The 19,411-nt window shown below is 53.6% G+C and overlaps 4 protein-coding genes across 4 annotated transcripts; 2 read left to right on the top strand and 2 right to left on the bottom strand.

Moving 5' to 3' along the window:
• Nucleotides 1-630: 630 nt before the first annotated feature.
• On the top strand, nucleotides 631-6,431 carry JN550_013702 (uncharacterized protein; the record flags this gene model as incomplete). Its single annotated transcript, XM_049312318.1, has 5 exons — nucleotides 631-1,029; nucleotides 1,094-1,142; nucleotides 1,207-2,028; nucleotides 2,338-2,429; nucleotides 2,511-6,431. 5 exons carry the CDS (start codon nucleotides 631-633, stop codon nucleotides 6,429-6,431), a joined length of 5,283 nt encoding a protein of 1,760 aa, XP_049164320.1.
• A 1,232-nt stretch (nucleotides 6,432-7,663) lies between these two features.
• Nucleotides 7,664-9,502, top strand: JN550_013703 (uncharacterized protein; the record flags this gene model as incomplete). Its single annotated transcript, XM_049312319.1, has 1 exon — nucleotides 7,664-9,502. One exon carries the CDS (start codon nucleotides 7,664-7,666, stop codon nucleotides 9,500-9,502), a length of 1,839 nt encoding a protein of 612 aa, XP_049164321.1.
• Nucleotides 9,503-9,987: 485 nt separating this feature from the next.
• Nucleotides 9,988-11,325, bottom strand: JN550_013704 (uncharacterized protein; the record flags this gene model as incomplete). Its single annotated transcript, XM_049312320.1, has 2 exons — nucleotides 9,988-10,899; nucleotides 11,017-11,325. 2 exons carry the CDS (start codon nucleotides 11,323-11,325, stop codon nucleotides 9,988-9,990), a joined length of 1,221 nt encoding a protein of 406 aa, XP_049164322.1.
• Nucleotides 11,326-15,461: 4,136 nt separating this feature from the next.
• On the bottom strand, nucleotides 15,462-17,298 carry JN550_013705 (uncharacterized protein; the record flags this gene model as incomplete). The annotated part of the gene is made up of 6 exons (XM_049312321.1): nucleotides 15,462-15,596; nucleotides 15,658-16,315; nucleotides 16,371-16,488; nucleotides 16,542-16,801; nucleotides 16,864-16,905; nucleotides 16,964-17,298. The coding sequence occupies 6 exons, from the start codon at nucleotides 17,296-17,298 to the stop codon at nucleotides 15,462-15,464; spliced, it is 1,548 nt and encodes a 515-aa protein (XP_049164323.1).
• Between the last annotated feature and the right edge of the window lie 2,113 nt (nucleotides 17,299-19,411).

Below are 19,411 nucleotides of genomic sequence, written 5' to 3' on the forward strand. Positions count from 1 at the left end.
GCTTGTCTTCAGAGCCCCGTCCCGTTCCCCATAGGCCACTGCAGCGATCTAGACGTGGACGGGTGTGCCATGGCATACCTAGGTACTATGGCACAAGCCCATCCATAAGCTACATGCCAAGGTACCATGACTACCTAGGGTACCTAGGTAGTAAACTCGGGTGTCCCAAGTCCAGCCCGTGCTGCACCGCTCAACTCACTCGCTCGCTCGCTCACTCACTCACTCCCTTCATCCTCGCTCGCAACCTCGCCCTCACCCGCAACCTTGCCTGCTTCCCACACCAAGTCCCTCACGGCAACCCGCCCAAACCCTACCACAGCGGCTGCGTGACCGGCCTGGACAACATCCGGCATACACACACCACAGGCACGCTTTCGGTCGGCCACTTCACCCGACCCAGTCTACAGTTTACAGCAGGCCGACGGCCGCTTAGCGTCTTTTCGATACTGAGGTACTGCGGCCGTTCCAACCCTCACCCGCTACCGTCCAGCTCGATGCAATGCGCCAGTCTGGGCTGTGATCACTTCGTCTACGCATCCGCATGACGCCTGACGGCCGTCTCACCCTCCAAGCCCGTCCTCCTCAGGAACAGAACACCCCTTCGCCCTGCTCTCCTCCTCCGCCGTGACCATGGTGCAAGCACCCACCACTGGCCTCTCGGCCAGCGCGCATGGCAGCTCTCGAGCCTCGCCAGCAGTCAGCTCCTCGACCGGCATTACGCCAAACGCCAACGGCACCAAGTCCAAGCCTGGACACGCAAATCCTCAATTGCCTCTCAGCTCCTTGCGCAGCGCGCCGCTGGACCTTCGATCTGTCGAGCGACGAGGCCAGCCCACAGCCGGCAGGGAGACCACGAAGCGAACCAGGCCATTTGGCCTTCAAGAGGCCCCATCATACCGCCCGACCGAAGACGAATGGCGCGACCCCTTCGAGTACATCCGCAAGATCACCCCCGAGGCGTCCAAGTACGGTCTCTGCAAGATCATCCCGCCGGACTCGTGGAATCCCGACTTCGCAATCGATACCGAGGTGAGCCATCGCACCCGACAGCGCACGGCGACCATGACGAGCACACCCGCTGACACATTTTTAGAAATTCCACTTTAGGACCCGAAAGCAGGAGCTGAACTCGGTAGAAGGCAGTACGTCGAGACACAAATCCTGGCTCTGTATGCCGTAGCACTGACTTACATGGCGTAATCGCAGGCACCAGAGCGAATCTCACCTACCTCGACGCCCTCGCCAAATTTCACAAGCAGCAGGGTACGAATTTGAACAGGCTACCGTATGTCGACAAGAAACCACTCGATCTCTACCGCCTGAAGAAGTGCGTCGAGGCTCGCGGCGGGTTCGACAAGGTGTGCAAGATGAAGAAGTGGGCAGAGATCGGCAGAGACTTGGGCTACAGCGGCAAGATCATGTCGTCTCTATCGACGTCGTTGAAGAACTCATACGATCGATGGCTCACTCCGTACGAGAACTATCTTCGCCAGGCGAAACCAGGCGTCTACCAGCAGCTGGAGTACGAATATGGCGGGCCCTTGACCCCCAGTCCGGCACCGAGCCCCTTGAAGCGTTCCACTGTGCACACGCCGTCCAGCCTGCGGGACGGCTCCCCAGCACGGAATGCTACCGACGCCCTACAAGCTAGCATCTCATTGACTGGCCTCAAGCAGGAGAGCGATAGAGATGTGCCCATGAGTGATGCACCGCTCCCGCCGCCACCCACCTCGGGCGGGTTTACGGCCATCAACTCGGGCGGGTTCACTGCAGTCAATTCTGGCTTCACCAGTATCAATCGGCCAGTTCCGACCGACGTCAAGAGCTTCACACCTCCACCCAAACAGTACGGAAGCGCACACTCGTCCGCCAAGAACACTCCGGACTTCCGCCCCTCGGGACAGGCCACTTCCAATCCTCTCAAGAGACAGCTCAGCTGCGACAGCCTGGATATCTCGAAAAAGGAGACCGGCGCTGACAAGGACGATCTCGACAGTGGCAGCCGCCGGAGTAAACGTCTCAAGAAAGGTAAGTTTTTCCACGGCTCATGTGCTGCCCTATCGTCTCCCCGCACCCACCCGACGTGAAAATGTGCTGGCAACTCGCCTGAGTGCGTCTGGCCAGGCTGTCGCGGATTAGATACCAGCATGCATGCGGCAGCCGTCCATCGGGTATTCGACTTGAGAACGACGGGCCGCAATTGGACAGCTGCCCAATTCACCAGGTCATGCTATTTGCCGTGCGGCTACGCTATCAATTGCGGCATGGATTTGGCAGAGTTCACATCTGGCAGCTCATTGGTGTTATGCACTGAGACTAATGCATGTTGATCTGCAGATACCGTCCCCACGGTCGCTGGCTCCCACATGTCCCTGTACCGGCCACTTGGACCCCGGATACCCCGAGATGAGACCCTTGGTCCTGGCGAGGTGAGTACTGCACTGACCAAGCTCGGCGACTCGATCGCAGCATGTTTTATTTTATTTTAATTGATTTAACCATGATAACAGCGGTGCGAAAACTGCGGCAAGTCTGAAGACGCGGGGTTTCTGGCCGTATGCGAGTCGTGCGACCTCAGTTTTCATGGCCCTTGTGTTGACCCGCCCCTTAAACACAAGCCCGGCGATGAGTGGAACTGCCCGCGCTGTCTTGTCGGCGACGGGCACTTCGGATTCGAAGATGGCGGCCTCTACTCTCTCAAGCAGTTTCAGGAGAAGGCCGCCGACTTCAAGCAAGGCTACTTCGAGAACCGAATGCCCTTCGACCCCGTGCTCAACTGCCCCAGGCCCGTCACCGAGGACGATGTCGAGCGTGAATTCTGGCGATTGGTCACCAGTATCGAGGAAACCGTCGAAGTAGAATACGGTGCTGACATCCACTGCACCACACACGGGTCCGGCTTCCCCACCGCCGAAAGGAACCCGAGCAACCCCTACTCCACTGACTTCTGGAATCTCAACATTATGCCGTTGCATCCAGAGTCACTCTTCAGGCATATCAAGTCCGACATTTCGGGTATGACAGTTCCTTGGGTCTACGTTGGCATGATCTTCTCAACCTTCTGTTGGCACAATGAAGACCACTTTGCCTATTCCGCCAACTACCAACACTTTGGAGCCACCAAGACATGGTACGGCATTCCTGCCGAGGATACGCAGAAGTTTGAAGATGCTATGCGAGCGGCAGTTCCCGAGTTATTTGAGACACAGCCCGATCTGCTGTTCCAGCTTGTTACCCTACTTACCCCTGAACATCTCAAGAAGGCAGGAGTGCGGGTTTACGCTCTCGACCAAAGAGCTGGCCAGTTGGTCATCACGTTCCCTCAAGCATACCATGCTGGGTTCAACCACGGATTCAACTTCAATGAGGCGGTCAACTTTGCACCTTCGGACTGGGAGTCCTACGGCCTCGCCGGAGTGCAGCGACTCCAGGAGTTCAGGAAGCAGCCCTGCTTTTCCCACGACGAATTGCTGTGGACAGCAGCCGAGGGAACCTCGAGCACTCTGACGATCCAGACCGCCAGGTGGCTCGCGCCGGCCCTCGAGCGGATCCACAAGAGGGAGCTCGAACAGCGCCAGCAATACAGTGCCAAACATCTCGAGGGCAATGCTCACGCATGCGTTCTCACAGCCGACTCACACGAGCCCTGCTCTCTGACTTTCCAGGTCTTCGACGAGGATGTCCCGGAGGAAGAGTATCAATGTTCGTACTGCAAATGCTATGCTTACCTCTCGAGATTCAAGTGCAACCGTTCAGGCAAATTCCTGTGCCTCATGCACGCCGGCCACCATGCATGCTGCGACATGTCCGAGTCCGACCGTTTCGCCGGCAAGGAGCACGTGCTGTTCTACCGCAAGACGACCGAAGACATGAGCGAGACGTACCGCAAGGTACTCGAGAAGGCCCACTTGCCCGAGGCATGGGAGGATAAGTATGACAAGTTGTTGGATGAAGGTGGTACGCCCACCCTCAAAACTCTTCGGAACCTCCTGAGCGAGGGCGAACGCATTCCGTACGACCTCCCCTCTCTGCCAGCGCTCAAAGAATTTGTTGATCGCTGCAACGAATGGGTCGAAGACGCGACTAATTATACGGTTCGCAAGCAGCAAAACCGCCGCAGGAACGACAAGGTCTGGCAAAGCGGCATGCGCAAGTCCATTGGAAACTCATACCAGGAGCAGAAGGAGCGTGAGATGCGAAAAGTCAGTAACATCCATCGGCTGATCGATGAGGCTGAGGCCATCGGCTTCGATTGCCCCGAGATCACTCAACTGAAGGAACGCGCCGAGGCTATCAAGAGCTTCCAGAACAGTGCAGAGTCGGCACTCGGACGCCTGGCCGTCCAGTCCGAGGATTCGATAGAGGAACTACTCGAAGAGGGCCGCAGTTTCAATGTCGACATGACGGAGATCGATAAACTCAACGAAGTGCTCGAGCAGATGCGCTGGAACTCCAAGGCCAAAGCCAATAGAACTGTCTTCATGACTCTGGACGACGTGACTGTGCTCATCGAAGAAGGAGTCCGTCTGGACATCCCGCCCTACAACGATCACATGAGGTTCTTCAACGAAAAGCTACAGTCGGGCCGACAGTGGGAGGCAAAGGCGACCGAGCTGATCAACGCCGAGACCGTCCATTACCCCCAACTAGAGGCACTTTCAAACCAAGTACAACATGGTGCGCTGCCTGTCTCACCGGCTACCCTACAAGCCGTGGACCAAATCTTGCATAAACAGAGGGAGGCACACCGACAGATCCTTGACCTCATGGAGCGATCGGGGGACGCCGACTTCACGAAGCGACCGAAGTACATGGAAGTTGTTGAGGTGATGAAGAGGCTGGAGGAGCTCAATTCCAAACCCACTGGTACCCTTGACCTCGAGAGAGAACAGAAGCGGCATGAGGATTGGATGCGGAAGGGCAAGAAGCTATTTGGCAAGACGAATGCGCCACTTCATATCCTCAAGTCTCACTTGGACTACGTCTTGGATCGGAACCTCGACTGCTTCGATATTACTAGTGACAAGCCACGATTGCCGGCCGAGCCTGCATCCCGAGCTCCCAGCGAAGAAAGGGAGGCGAGCAAAGTCCCGCGATCATGGGATGATCCTACGTTTAGGGAGGTCTTCTGCATCTGCCGCCGCGTTGAGGCCGGCATGATGATTGAATGCGAACTCTGTCATGAGTGGTACCACGGCAAGTGTCTGAAGATCGCGCGTGGCAAGGTCAAGGAAGATGATAAGTACACCTGCCCGATCTGCGACTGGCGCGTCAAGATCCCGCGAGATGCTGCCAGACCCAAGATCGAAGATTTGATCTCCTGGCAGGATGAAGTTCCGGGCCTTCCTTTCCAGCCGGAAGAGGAGGAAATACTGCGCAAGATTATCGATAACGCCCAGGACTTCAGGAACCATATCTCCGTCTACTGCAACCCGATCATGGCGACCGCCTCTGAAGCTGAGACGCAGAGATTCTATCTGCGCAAGATCGAGGGTGCGGAAATCTTGCTCGCATTCGAGACCAACTTCTTCCGCCAAGAGTTGCACAAGTGGAGCCCCGTTGCCCCTGAACCACCACCGGTATTGGACGTGTCCAAGAGCACGCGGAAACCCCGACCTACGAAGCTGCAAAAGATGTTGAATCAACACGGCGTCAAGGATCCCGAGGAGCTACCCGAGAGTCTGAGGGCAAAAGCAAACAGCTTGAAACGGAAGGCGATGAATGCCGAGGCTGCCGCCGCCGCGGCGACCGGGCCTGCATCCGCAGGCTCCGTGACGGGCGGCGCCAACGCAAACAGCCCTTCGGCTCACTCTTTCGGATCAGGGAGCCACGGCTTCTTTGGACGTACCTCGCAACCACCCACACCCGCACTGGCGAGTACCGCTCATGGTCACTCCATGCGCGGACCGGATTCCGCCTCGTCTAGTAGACCAGGCTCCGCACTGCGTGGGGGTCCAATGGACATTGATGGTCCCGACAGCGCCCGTCTACATCCGGATTTCTTTATGAGCAACGGCAGTGAGGGTCCTGGGCCACAGCTCTTGGCTTCTGATCGTGAGCCATTGTCGCTTGAAGAGCGCCTCCTCAGTGGCCAAGACGACGCGCTCAACTTGCAGAGCGAAGCCGGAAAGGGCAAGGCCCTCGAGATCCTTAGGCGCACGGAAGAAGGACGACGCCGAGCGGAAGAGATATTTGGGCCCGATGTCTGGGATGCCGAAGGTGGGCTGGGACGCGGGTCCCGGAGCATGACGGGAGATACCGAGTTGCGACAGGAAGATGGAGATGACAAGGATGTCGACCGCATGTTCTTGGACCTGACGAACGCGGACGACGAGGACGGAGAGGCCAAAAAGGCTGCCATGGCTGCTGCCATCACCACGGAGAGTTTTGAGGCCGAACGGGATGCCATGGCCATGATGGATTCGGACTAATGCTGATACGGAAGGGATGCACACGGGCTCCGGCGTTGCAGGGTTGTTTTCATTGCTTGACTGTGTTTGGGAGATTCATGTACGACTATATCAGAGCTCACGAAGCTCATTCACTTGCTTTCCACCTACATTACCCTTCGTGGGACACGAACGGCGGAGTTGAGAGATACAAAAGATGAGACCGGATCGATGCATTAGATAGGCGTTGCACTTCTAGTACTTAATGCCAAGATGTTTTGCGTTCTTCATGGTCCTCCCACATTGCTGTGCTTGAACTGTCAGACGGATATATCGGATCAAGGGGCATAGAGTCTTTTAGCGCACGCCCCCGAACTCTAGGCGGCTCACAATGCCGGAGCTCTATGCTGCGCCATCTTGACAGACAAGCGGTTGGGATATAAACCTAACATGTCCCGTCCGCGACCGAAGCCACGCGCCTTGGTTTGGTGAGCCAAGGTAACTCTGTTATACGATACAGCGACGACCTTTGGGAGCTACACATGTCCGGTATGTCCAACCAAAGACCACAACAGAATGGGTGTAGCCTATCTACTTATATGACTGTGTCAGACGTGTCCATATGCATGGATTGAGGAACAGGTAGATTACTGCATGCTGTTTCCAGGTTGGCCCGCCGTCAAAAGGATTTCTTACGTACCACAACATCACCAAGGCGTGCCAATCGTCTTAGCATTGCGATCCAACTACCGGCTTTGGCATCACGTGAGGCTGTCTCACAAACACATGTTACTCCAATGCGTCACGGAGCTTGGCCAGTGTACGTTACTCCGTACTTCTTAAACAGCCAAGCATGCTTCATCAGCAGCAAACACGCACTCCTGGTATCGGCATACTCGCACCACCCGGAGCAGTCATATCCATCTAATCAGAAGTAAAGGTTCACAACGGAAAACGGATGGGACTTGTTTCAGGAATTGTACGTGGCAAGCCACAATCAGAGTTTAGCGCAACCTTGCGCCGGAACGACGTTGACCACGGACACACGTTGAGATGGATGGCACGGCCGTGGGGAAACCGGATGCCACTGCCCACGGCAAAATTGCCACGACGACTCCCAATTGTACCTTCTCCCTCAACGCAGGTAGATCTAGCATCCTGTGGCGGCGGCTAGAGACAGAGATATTTCGTTCTTTTTGCTCTTCTTTGCTACTCTTCTCAAATCAATCTGTTCGTCGTTCTTTACCTCTCTTTTTGGAAATTGCTCTCGGATGATGCCCGGGGTCCCACGGCTCTCCGGCGCCCTCGCTGGCTGCCACTTGATACTCCGGACGTTGGCTCAGAACACCATCAGCCTTGATGTCCCAGGATCGCCGCCTTCTGGCGCTTCCGGCTACATTGATCCGTCGTTTGCAGGCTTCGGCATTGAGCCATCTAATCTGTTCTCCTTTACCGGCTATGATACGCCCAATGAGCTCACATTTAACCTGATAAATAACTTGGCCAACTTCACGGGAAAGCCGCCACATATCCGCCTGGGTGGCAACACTGAGGACTACATGGTCTTCAGTCAGGATCAGGACAGATGGACCTGGGTCAACAACCCAAACTCCGTGGGCCAGGGCGCCTATGCATCGGACCACATGCTAATCGGCCCGCGGTTCTTCGAGGCCGCCAACCGCTTCCCGGAGGGCACGCCGGTGACTTGGGGGCTCAATCTGGCGTACGAGGAGTCAGACTGGGAACAGCAGATCACGACCATGGCGCGACAAGTTGTCGAAAATTGCCCAAACCTGAAGCTCGTCTCTTTCGAGATTGGCAATGAGCCGGACCTGTATCTGCAGAACTCATTCCGGACGGCGCCGTGGGGCGGCCGGGAATATACTGAGGCATGGCTTGCACGGGCGAATGCAGTATACGAGCAAGTGTTGAAACCCAACAACATCACAGCTGCTTTCTTTGAGCCTGCGTGTACGGCTTCGACCATAGGGACCGATTTCCAGATCAAGGATCTCGTCAGTTTCGGCATCGAGGCTAACGCCGCAAATGGGGACAAGCCGCTCATCGCTTCCTGGAACCAGCACGATTATTACTACTACATCGGCGTGTCGGCCTACACGCTCACCCTCTCACACTTTCTCCAGCTGTCGACCACCGAGGACCAGTTCTCAGCCTGGCTCACGCAGCTTGATCAGGCGGGCCAGACGCCGTACCCGTACGCCCTCAGGGAGATGGGCGTCGTGGGCCCCATCGGCATGCACGGGGTGACGGACGTCTTCGCCGCCGCGCTGTGGACGCTGAACTTCTTCCTGTACGCGGCGAGCCTGAACATCAGCAGCGTCCAGCTGCACATGACGGACACGAGCAACGCCTCGGCCTGGCAGCCCATCCCCATGTACGGCCGCCAGCCGTTCGTGCGGCCCGGCTACTACGGCTACGCGGCCTTCGACCAGGCCATCGGCCCCACCTGCACGGCGCAGGTCGCGCCCCAGGTCATCACGGGGTTCCCGGCCGGCTACGACGGTTTCGTGCGCTCGTATAGCGTCTACCAGGCCGGCCAGTGGGCTAGCATCGTCGTCATCAACGCCAAGCAGGCCCAGAGCACCGACGCCAACATCCCCAGCCTCACGGTGCAGCTTTCGCTGCCGACAGGCCTCGCCGGCCAGCAGGTCTACCTAAGCTACCTGACCAACGCCGGGTCCGACGCCTCGGCGGGCACGACGTGGAACGGGCTGTCGTTCGAGCAGAGCGGCGACGGCACGCCTTCGCCCGTGGACGATGGTAGCGGCAAGACGGTCCAGGTCGGCAACGACGGGACCCTGAGCGTCGAGGTCCGCGACTCCCAGGCCGTCGTCGCCAGCCTCGGCCGCAGGGTCGGCACCGGCTACCAGGTCGACGAGGGCGCGTGCGCCGTCGTGGCGCAGTCCCGCCCCGGCGTGGGCACCGGGAGCAATGGCGGGCACATCTATCCCACGGGCGGCGACGGCGATGGTGACAATAACAATGACAAGAACGGGGATGGACAGGAGGATGCGGGCACGTTGGTGCGGAGCCGGCTTTGGGGCTGGGGCATGGTATTGAGTGGACTTGCGGTTGGAGTTTTGGCTTTCTGAGGGCGCGGTTGGTTGATTCGAATTTGGATATAGATACATACGTGCGCGGACTGGTGATAGACTTTGGGAGTTATACAGGGTGCATACTCTAGGGTTGGATAGGTGGGTCGAGGCGTTTACTTACTCGAGCATCGGGATGTGTTGTGTCGGTACCACTACACATAGTGCATGGATTTCTTGATAACGGTTGGCTTACTAGACGATGGGACGTTGTGGACTAAGCTAAGACTCCTATCCGTATGCAATGTGTCATTTTATACTGTTGGATCGAACTTAGTATATATTAGGTTAATAGAAAGGAACAAGAAAAACGGCATATTTATGTGAGACTACCCCATGGAATTTCAGTAAGGTCGATTGAGGCATCCACTTCTCTACAGTGATCTAGTCTACATATCAAATGGTGAAGCACCGAATACATAATACTGTCTGAGGCCATCACCACACATCGAACCAGTGATAGTAGTGCAAGCACTCCGGGCTCTCTAATTCCCAAAACCGCGGCCATGGAAGCGCGAATCCATCGGCGTCATCCACACCCAGCTCCCGTTGATATTCACCATGGTGCCATTCCCGTTTGCTCCCGGGGCGGTGATCATTGTAGAGTACGCATTGCCACCAGGAGGGTTACCGCCGTTACTGTTGTTGGGCTGTCCCGGGGATTGCTGTAGCTGTTGCGGCGTCTGTTGCGCAGGGAACGGACTTCCGAAATTTCCGGGGGTCCAGTTGGTGAAAGGCCCGGCCCCGACCGGAGCGTAGTTGGCCACGGTACCGGGCGATGCGGCGTTGTTGGGCGGCGACGCGATGTTGAAGGCGCTGGGGCTGAAAGGGTTGCTCGGTTGGGGGCTGTTATAGTTGGCGGGAGCGAGCTCTGCGCCGCCGCCGTTACTGCCGCCGGGGGAAAAGGGGTTGTTCTGGCGCACCGCGATCTCGTGCTCCGCGGCCCGGAAGTTGTTCGCGGCCGTGTTCAGCTCGTTCTCCACCATGGCCAGCGTCGCCGGGTCGTAGCCGCCCTGGATCTGCACGCGCTCCAGCCCGGCATGGACAACCCGGGACATGTAATCGGCCCCGATCCGCTGGTCCCCGTTCATGTCGAAGAAGTCACTGGCCATGCGCCTGTTGTAGTCGGCGTTGTCCAACGGCGATGGCTCCGGGGGTGGGACGGCCGCGCCGGGACCGGCTACTGGGTTGCCGGCACCCCCTGGCGCCACGCTGTGCAGGTCTTCACCATCATCGTCTTCGCCGACGATATCTTCATAATCTCTTTGGAGACGTCTTTTTCTCATATAAGTCCTTGAGGATGGGATTGTATGTCTTGTTGGTGGTTTGTCGCGGTAGTCTGCTGGATTCTGGTGAAATGGTACTGGAGGTGGAGGTGGTTCCAAATCATCTGTCACCTACAGATTGAAGGCTCGGTTAGTCCAAGGACAGATGACGTATTCTCAAAGTGGAAGAACACGGTACAGGTCGATACTGCGGATTGTCTAGAGCACGGCAAGATAAAACGAACTTACACCTGGGATATTCAGCCTCCAGCGTGACGCGATTAGCTCTTCAATCGACATGTCAGGTCTCTCGGTTGGAAGCGGGGGCCGGTTCTCCAATTGCTCTCTTAGATCTCGCCACCGCCGAACCATGCTGTCTCTCGAAAAGTCGTGGCCGCGCCGCCTCATCTCGCCCGTGACGACCGGCCATTGGTTCATGACCCCCCATGGCCTAGTGGCCGTGGGCCTTAGGTTACCGTAGAGGCAGATGGCTGTCAGGAAATCACTCTCGGCTCGTTGGTTCCAGTCCGTGTTCCAACCTCCATGCGGTTCTGCCATTGTAAGGGGTAGTATATAGTACGTCTTACCGTGACAATATGTCTATAGAATTTGTGTCTTGAAGCGGTGAAATCGGTGTCAGTCTATGTCAGGAAACACTCAGGCCCAGAGACAACCATAAATTTAATCGCTTGGTTATATACAATGAGTACAGGTTTCCAAGCTGATTATGCCGTTTCCGGGAACTGTCACAACATACCACTACACTAATACGATCCCGGGCATTTAACAAGGCAGTAATTCGATGTTCCATTTTGACAATTCCACACTAGTTCTCTTCGATCTCGGACAGCAGGCCCGCCGTCTTTGTTGGTCTTTATTGAGTAGGCTCAAACAAAGATTATCAATTGCAGTCGAATGCAGCCTTCGGTTGTGGATACTTCGTCTGCCATGACAAAGCAGTTTTGGTCCTTTGAGCATGGCTTCTTGGCGAGTTTTTGATATCAAAATAGTGAGCAAGTTGTTACAATGCTACTTGATAAATGCACACTGCGCAGCTTCCATAGGGCACCGGATATTTCAAGTGCTGATATAGTTGGAAGCTTGCCACTCCTCTTTAATGGCAGGTAAGTAACCTGCCATACCTCTTGACCAGAACTCCCAAGTTATCACGTAGATAAGCCGATTCATTGAGTGCTGGAACCTCGCGGATGTCAGTTTCGTAGAACTCCTCTGACTCCAGCACCTGCAGTTTAGCCCACTGTGCTGCGCCAAAGACCCCAACGTGTGCCGGATCAGTAGAATCGAAGACTCTGTCTACCAGCTCAGGCAAAAATGCTGACCAAAATGTCATGAATACGGCGAAATCCGGCATGTGAAGAGACATGCCCGCTCACGACGATGGCGCGAATAAATGGGATGATGTCGGGTGTTCTCAGGTGGTCTTGAACAAGTTTCTGGAGCTGTGTGCGCACTGTATCCCAATAACTCTCCTTGTCCTGCGATAATGTCAGTTTCTTTGACTCTACAAGTCACGTCGCCGCCTAGACCGAATCCTTCTCATGAGTTGAGATTATATGTCAAACGAGTTGCGTTATAGTAGCGGCGGATTTGCCACACACCTAAAATACTAGGCTCGAGCTTCTGGGTTGCGGCAAGTACGACGTTGGAGATGGAGAAGTTGAAGTGATGGGAAATAACGATGCTGCTAATGTTGATCGTTATCAGCATCAGCTTTTCGATTGCTTGCCTAATCTCTTGTAGGCCGTCATAATTATCGGCTCCGCTCGGGTGTTGTAGGGGTAGTTCCCCTCTCGTCTGTCATAATGATTACTCTGTGTTCGAGAAACCATCACATATGGGTGGCTGTTCTTCAGCCGGATCTTACACTCCATTTCCTTGGTTTGCTAATGAATTAGCAACCAAAGCTTGATACCCCTGAGGACTTCCAATACTTGCGACGATAAATGGGTCGCTGTCTCCGTTAATATAAGCAGCAGTACTGTTCGTAGATCAGCCATGGTCACTACGTTACGGAGTAATTGAAGCTTTGCTTCCTCATTACAGGTGAGTTGGCCCGAGATGAATCCCCAAGGCTTTGTGCGTTTGTTAGTGAGTTAAGGTCCAGCAATAAGTTGCAGATGAAGACTCGATTTGCTTAGCTTACGGTAAGACTGCATGGCCATGCATTTGAGAACGAAGTGCAACATCACAACACCGAAAATATTGACGATCCGGAACATGGCGCGAGAGGTTTATGTTCGAGAGGTTTATGTTCGAGTCTTATATATCTAAGGTGCTCATCGTACAGTCATTGGAAGCTGATATCAAGAGATGTGCAATATGTCAAGTAAAACTTTCACACAAGGGTAGAACTACTGATAAAGGCAGTCATCATCGAATACTATATTTAGAATGCCTCACTTCAAGCCCTATCCCGTCGGCACGAAGTCTGGGTGCAGTTGGTCCCAGGCTTCTGCAGTGCCTTGTTTCTGGGAAACGAGTTCTCTGGTGAGATCAGATCATATCAGATCATCCTATGTTATGGCATATACTATGGGCGCGATACTTCAAAAGACAAGGATTCTGATGCGATCCTTATGGGATGCGATATGTGATGCATTAAAGATGGAGAATGCTGCATGTATCCGTGGCACCCACCAAGGTGTGTTACCGCAGAACTGGCTTATCTCCTTATCTACTTACCAGCTGGCACAGCTATCTATGTGTGTACCTCTTCTACCAAAACGTATCAGATTCTTAGCCTAGTTAAACGGCAGACGGGGGAGAATTAAGGATTCCACCCACAAGTTAAGTATCTTTTGGCAGAGATTTCAGACGGTGTTGTAATCACAAACTTAATAATAGAACAGACGGGTTACTAGTAATAAAATAGTGGATCAAGATTTCTCGAACGTCCGTGGCCCAAGGCTACTACTAATAAACCACCTGCACATCCCTCTTTTTCCTATTGAGCTCGGGTGGTGTGGCTTGCCCGGTGGCGTAGTGTGGCTTTAAGTTCTATTTCCTATATAGCTATCTTTACCGCGTGTGGATTCTAACAAGATAACGCTCCTTTCACCCCTATAATTGTACCCTGCGTTCTGGCGACCGACAACCTTTATCGTACACGTTACAGGAGGAATTATTATTCTACTTAGTCAGGTCCTATCAGATAAAGTAAGTTGGATTCGTCGGTAAAGACGTTGAAAACTACTTTGGGTGCTGTGGACGTTCTGGGACAGCACTGTCCTGGAGCACCACTCCAGTTCACTATTTAGATAGATGATTGAATGAATGATTAAACAAATGAGAGTGCAAGGTTGCCGTCGAGTCGTCGTTGGCTGCCTAATGGAAATTTCCAAACTAATTCAACGCAGAAGAGATTCTGGAGAAAACTAGGAGATTAAAACCAAAAATTTGCCAAATTAGAAATAAATCCGCAATGAATAACGCCAAATTCTTGCGGGTCCAACAACGAATGCGCTCGTTGGGTTCGCGAAGAGCTAAGAGCGTGCCACCAGTAGATTCGTCCGAAAGGAAATATTGTATTCCGAAAAGGGTTTCCAGAATCTGAAGAACCTAAGGAAGACGGGAAGCGAGAAATGCGGTACCACTGCATACTGGAGACTGGTCGTCCAACCTATAGGTGACTTTGCCGCGTTTGCAAAGCTTGTACGTTTCGTTCTTGCTGCGTCTTACAAAATCTTTCTCGTTGTAGGCGAACTGTTGTTTGTTACCGACCATCACATACAACTTGCCCTTTGACTCTTTCAGTGTGACCTTGATATGCTTTGACGAAGTGGATGACTTGGGCGGCTTGGAAGATTCACCCGTTTGATGACTTCTTGCTTTGGACGATTTGGACGATTCCCCATACTTTCGACGACTGATCCGACTTGTCTCTGAGGGACCAGCTGAAGGACCCGCTAGCTGATCATCACTTGACTGGCGACTGTGACTTGCCTAACTAGGGACGTGAAAACTATCGGCTTTTTGGCTGAAGACTTGTTTATCATAATCATTGCCTTGCCGTTCATGCTCTACTAACTGTGTTGGATAAAAATCTTCACCTAGCTCATGGAGAGTATCAGGCGGTCCAACGGACGGATCCTTCTCGATTAAATATGCACCTGCCGGTAGCTTTCGTGTTTTCACTCTCGATGTAAGGTGGCGATATCTTCCCTTTCCTTCCTGTACCCAAGCATCAAGAGGGGGGTAACTGTAGTCAATTCTCCAGTTTCCGTTCCTCGCCATCAAAACCAAACAAAATAAAGCCATTTTCACGGTCAATTTACCTTTGCGTTCATTCCCCAGGGCACATATTTGTACTCGGGGGGTTGATAACTCCAGTTTTCTGGGTTATTATCTTGGTAGGCCGGGCGGTCACCGTGCTCTACACCCTGGCCAGTGTAATCTTTTGCGTAAGCTTGAGATCGCTTGCCATGCGTTGTACCGATGCCGGGACCAGCTAGCTTATGCAGGTTGTCTACCCCCTTGCGAGCTTCGGAGGCCCAATAATGACCATAGGATCGAGAGAAGCGGTCCGTAGAAAGTTCCTTCAAACCAATTTGCGCAGCCGTAAAGTTATTCCCAAGCGGCTCATCTCTATTCTGATCGACTTATCTATAATGAGCTATCTTACAATGGTTCGCCCAGCTGCCCGCACGACCCGACGTAGCACTCGTGGTCTCAAACTATGCTCGAGGCGTTTCGGGGAAAATATCCACTTCAGTCTCGCAAACAGTGTTGGGATCTGGTAGCTTTCCGTCGTTGAAATAATCCTGGATGATCTTCCAGCTGCATTCCGAACGGCCCGCCAATGTGGTATGCTGGCACTTGTGATTAGCTCACTTCATTTTCTCCAAGAGCCTAGTGGAACAGGAAACTTACGCCGAATCCATGTTGTTCCCACATCACACTGTCCTCAAAGAAAGCGGTCATGTTCCGGGCAGAATGCGGCGGAGTCGCAGGGTCATATGAGTTCCCGACAAACAGGATGGGGTTCTTGGTCTTGACCTTGAAATCGCCGGTGTACCGCTCCTTGGCCTCAAATGGCCACTGAGCACACTGGATAACCTGGGTTGTAAGAATACCCCAGAAGTTGGGGCTTGTGCTGACCCCGTACTCGATCTCGGACATCACTCCTGCAAGGGTGGACGATCGCGGAAATGAGTCACTGCACTTGATTCCGTACAAGCCGTCTCCATCCACTGCGATATTAGCAGCCTGGGCTGTTAATAACGGAACCAGAGAGGCAAGGTCCTGTCCCGTTAAAATGTCGTGCAGAACCTTGAACACGGCGGGCGCTATTGATGGGTTTTTCATTGCGACATAGGAAATCGCAACAAGACTTGTGTAGTCAAGAACGAAATCATCAACAACGATTGGCGCGTATTTCACTTGTTGGACAAGGTTGCTCAACGTTTGCTTCAACTCGGCGGCTGTTGAGTTCACCTCCGCAAGAGCGCAACGGTCAGAAGACACCTTGAGGCATTCCTCAAGCATGGCGTCCCAGGCATCCTCGACTGCCAGCAATTGATCTTTGTCGCTACTCGGAGTAAGCATTAGAGAGCATGGGCATCTATCCGTGCGCGAATACTCACATGCCGAAGTTGTGGTAGTAGTTGTTTCCGTTGACCACACCATCTAGGATCAAACGTCCCATCCGGTCGGGGAACATTGCCGCCACTACCTCTCCAAGTAGTGAGCCGTAGGAGAAACCTGTAGGTCAGTTAAGATCGCTATGTACACTTGTGGTGGAATCTATCACCTACCCCAGAAGTTGAGTAAGCCATCCTCACCCAGTGTATCAACAACCTGCATCAGGTCCCTCGCCACAAAGGAGGTCCCTATAAAGCTACCGATGTCTTTTGTCTTCTCCTCGCATCGGTTGGCCAATATTGTAGCATAAGCCCAAGTTTCCCCTAGCCCTACGTCTGAGCTATTGCCAAACTTCCCCGGATACTTCAAGGCCGCTAATTCTCTCTCGGTTGCATTGTCGTAACAAGAGTATGGGATTGATCTTCCGGTTCCACTAGTAACTCAGCCCGTTAGAATCGACATACATGTTGTCTTTGAGGGTAATCGGTGGCATACCGTGGATCAAAAGCAACAAGGTCGTGGTGGCCACCAGTCATGCTACACGTGCGGTGTCAGCCATTTCTTAGCTCACAACGAGGGGTATACCATATCATACTTGAAGAGTAAGGGGGCAGTATCAGCCAAAGAATTAATCGCTTGGTATCCAGGACCTCCAAAGTTGAATAGGATGCTCCCTTTCGACGGGCCGTTCACGGCGGGAGCCTTGACGACTTGGAGGGTCAAAGTTCTGTTGGATTTGGGATTGCTATAGTCGAGCGGAACAGGTAAAGAACCACATTGGATTGTCGCATTTGTCTTGCTCTCGAAGTCACAAGGTCCCCAAGTGATCCCGGTCGTTCCATTGTCTTGCGGATAAATGCCTTTCAAGGGCGTAGCTGCCGCCAACGTTGCCGCGGCGGTAGCGAGGAGGAGGTGGTGGTGGGCGAACATCGAAGATTATGTGTACGTCAATTTGTAAACGTCGGGGGAAAATGCTACTGTAATCTATTGTGGTCTGGTACTGGGATTCACTACGGCATCCCCTTCAACTTATATAAATGTTTCTCGATGGCAGTGCGTACTAAATTATTGCGTTAAGGCACAGCTCGTGGGTGTGGGGCCCGACACGTACGGTGATGGCTTGTGTCTGACAGCTCTCATCTCCCGGCCTGCCAATGATATCATCGTGAATCTCTGTCTACTTTGCAGATATGACGGCAACAGGCACGAAATCGTCCCCCTTTGAGGCTGCCAACAGTTCGACCCCAGGTCAAGCTACCAAGCCTGTGCGGCTGAGGTCCTTGGGGCGGACGCTAGCGGTGCTGAGCCCTGCCATAGCCGATTACTTACCCAAACAGGCAGTAAGAGGTACTAGAGATGTCATTTCCCAAAGCGGTTCCACGCCGCGCTCGCCCGGCACCAACCCTGATTCGCCATTTCCCAGGACGACAGTTATGTAAGTGAAGTCCCTCCACACAATCGGGTGTTACCGAGATGCAGACGTTGATCCATGACAGCCCCTTACAGATTCCACGTCGTAAGCCACAGTTCTAGTGCGATTCCGCGCTTCGTGCAAGGCGCGCATGGGGCGACCAAGTCAGCCCACTTGGTAAGTCTTACATCCTATGGCCGTCCACTATATTCCCTCAAGAACGCTGCCCTGGTTTTCAGCGAGATCCGGATCCGTAGGGCGTCAGCACGGCCACAGCCAGTTCATCAACGGACTTCGGATCAAAAAAGTGGTATTGGCACCCTTGACGGATGAAGCCGGGATTAGGTATACCTACCTATACCTAACTCGGAAGTAAGTAGTATTTCATATCTTCTGGTGAAAGTGGAACCATTGCCGGAGTGGATTCTTGCTGGACCGGCAGAGTCCTCGGGCTTCAGTTCCTGCGGTCCTTAATTCTAGTGCTCGAACTTCGGTAGCCTCAACACCCTCGAATCGGAGTACCCAATTCGTCGCAACCCGATTCGCCCATCGAACTATGTCTCTCGCCGATGGAGCGTGACTGTTGCATGGCCGATGATTTGAAATTGGGCTGACTGTATAGAGCTCTTCCTCCCCAGTATATTGCATTATTTTGATACGGGACTCCATGGAGTGGCTGCGAAGCAAGGCTTGAGGCTGGTAGATCCCAATCAGCCGTAGCGGCCGTCGCCCAGATTGGAAAGCTGCCTTCATTGTCAGTTGCTGGTACCAACTTGGCGTTAGAGTAAGATGGCACTGTTGCGTGTCACAAAGCTCGCAAGCCTCTAAGGGTAAGACGTAGCCAACGAACCTGTGGCTACACTCGACCCTCCAACCTTGTACGAAACGCATGGTCATAAAGAACCCGAGATCATGACATAAAAAAATACGCGATGCGGAATGCGGCAAAGGGAACTTTTTTTCCTCTTGGCCAGGCACTATTTCCACATTTTCTAGTGATTTGTCTGATGGGTTGGCAACTTGGCGCCAAGCGGACGGCTTCCAGCTGACCTGTGGAATGTCCTGGCATCAGCGGCTCGACGGCATTGACATAAGTGCGTGGCTTTGCATCAACCGACTGCGGTCTCTCTACGGAGTACAGACTGTCTTGTAATACATACAATATATTATATGCGCAGACGTATACACTCAGTCCCGGGGTTCTGGTAAGTCGAGCGTAGATGGAAGAGCTCTCAAAACGGTCCACAATTCCGAGGGCTGGCTGTTCAGTCTCAATCCCAAGCTGTCTAATCCACACCACTCTCACCGCACCGATGTCACAGGAAACAGGCGCTGATATGGGACGCCATTGATGTCCGCTGTCCATTCCGCACCAGCCTTCTATGCCAAGAACCAGGCAGACTTAGGCTCTTTCTCGCCCGACGTCTGCGCATCTAGTGCGATGGCAGTGATCTGAAGAGGAAATAAATACCAAGGTGTAGACGCCGATACATGAAAACTGCAGTAGGTCCTGTCGGGGTAATGGATCGAACCTGGTGCGTGTTGACCGCGGTCATCGCATGACTTGCCAAAAACCTAGATCCAACTTCTGAACCGAGGCAAAACGGGGCCATACAGTCGAGAGAAATGCTC

This window comes from Neoarthrinium moseri, assembly GCF_022829205.1.
Source record: "Neoarthrinium moseri strain CBS 164.80 chromosome Unknown scaffold132_Wmoseri_CBS_16480, whole genome shotgun sequence".
Lineage (NCBI taxonomy): Eukaryota > Fungi > Ascomycota > Sordariomycetes > Amphisphaeriales > Apiosporaceae > Neoarthrinium > Neoarthrinium moseri.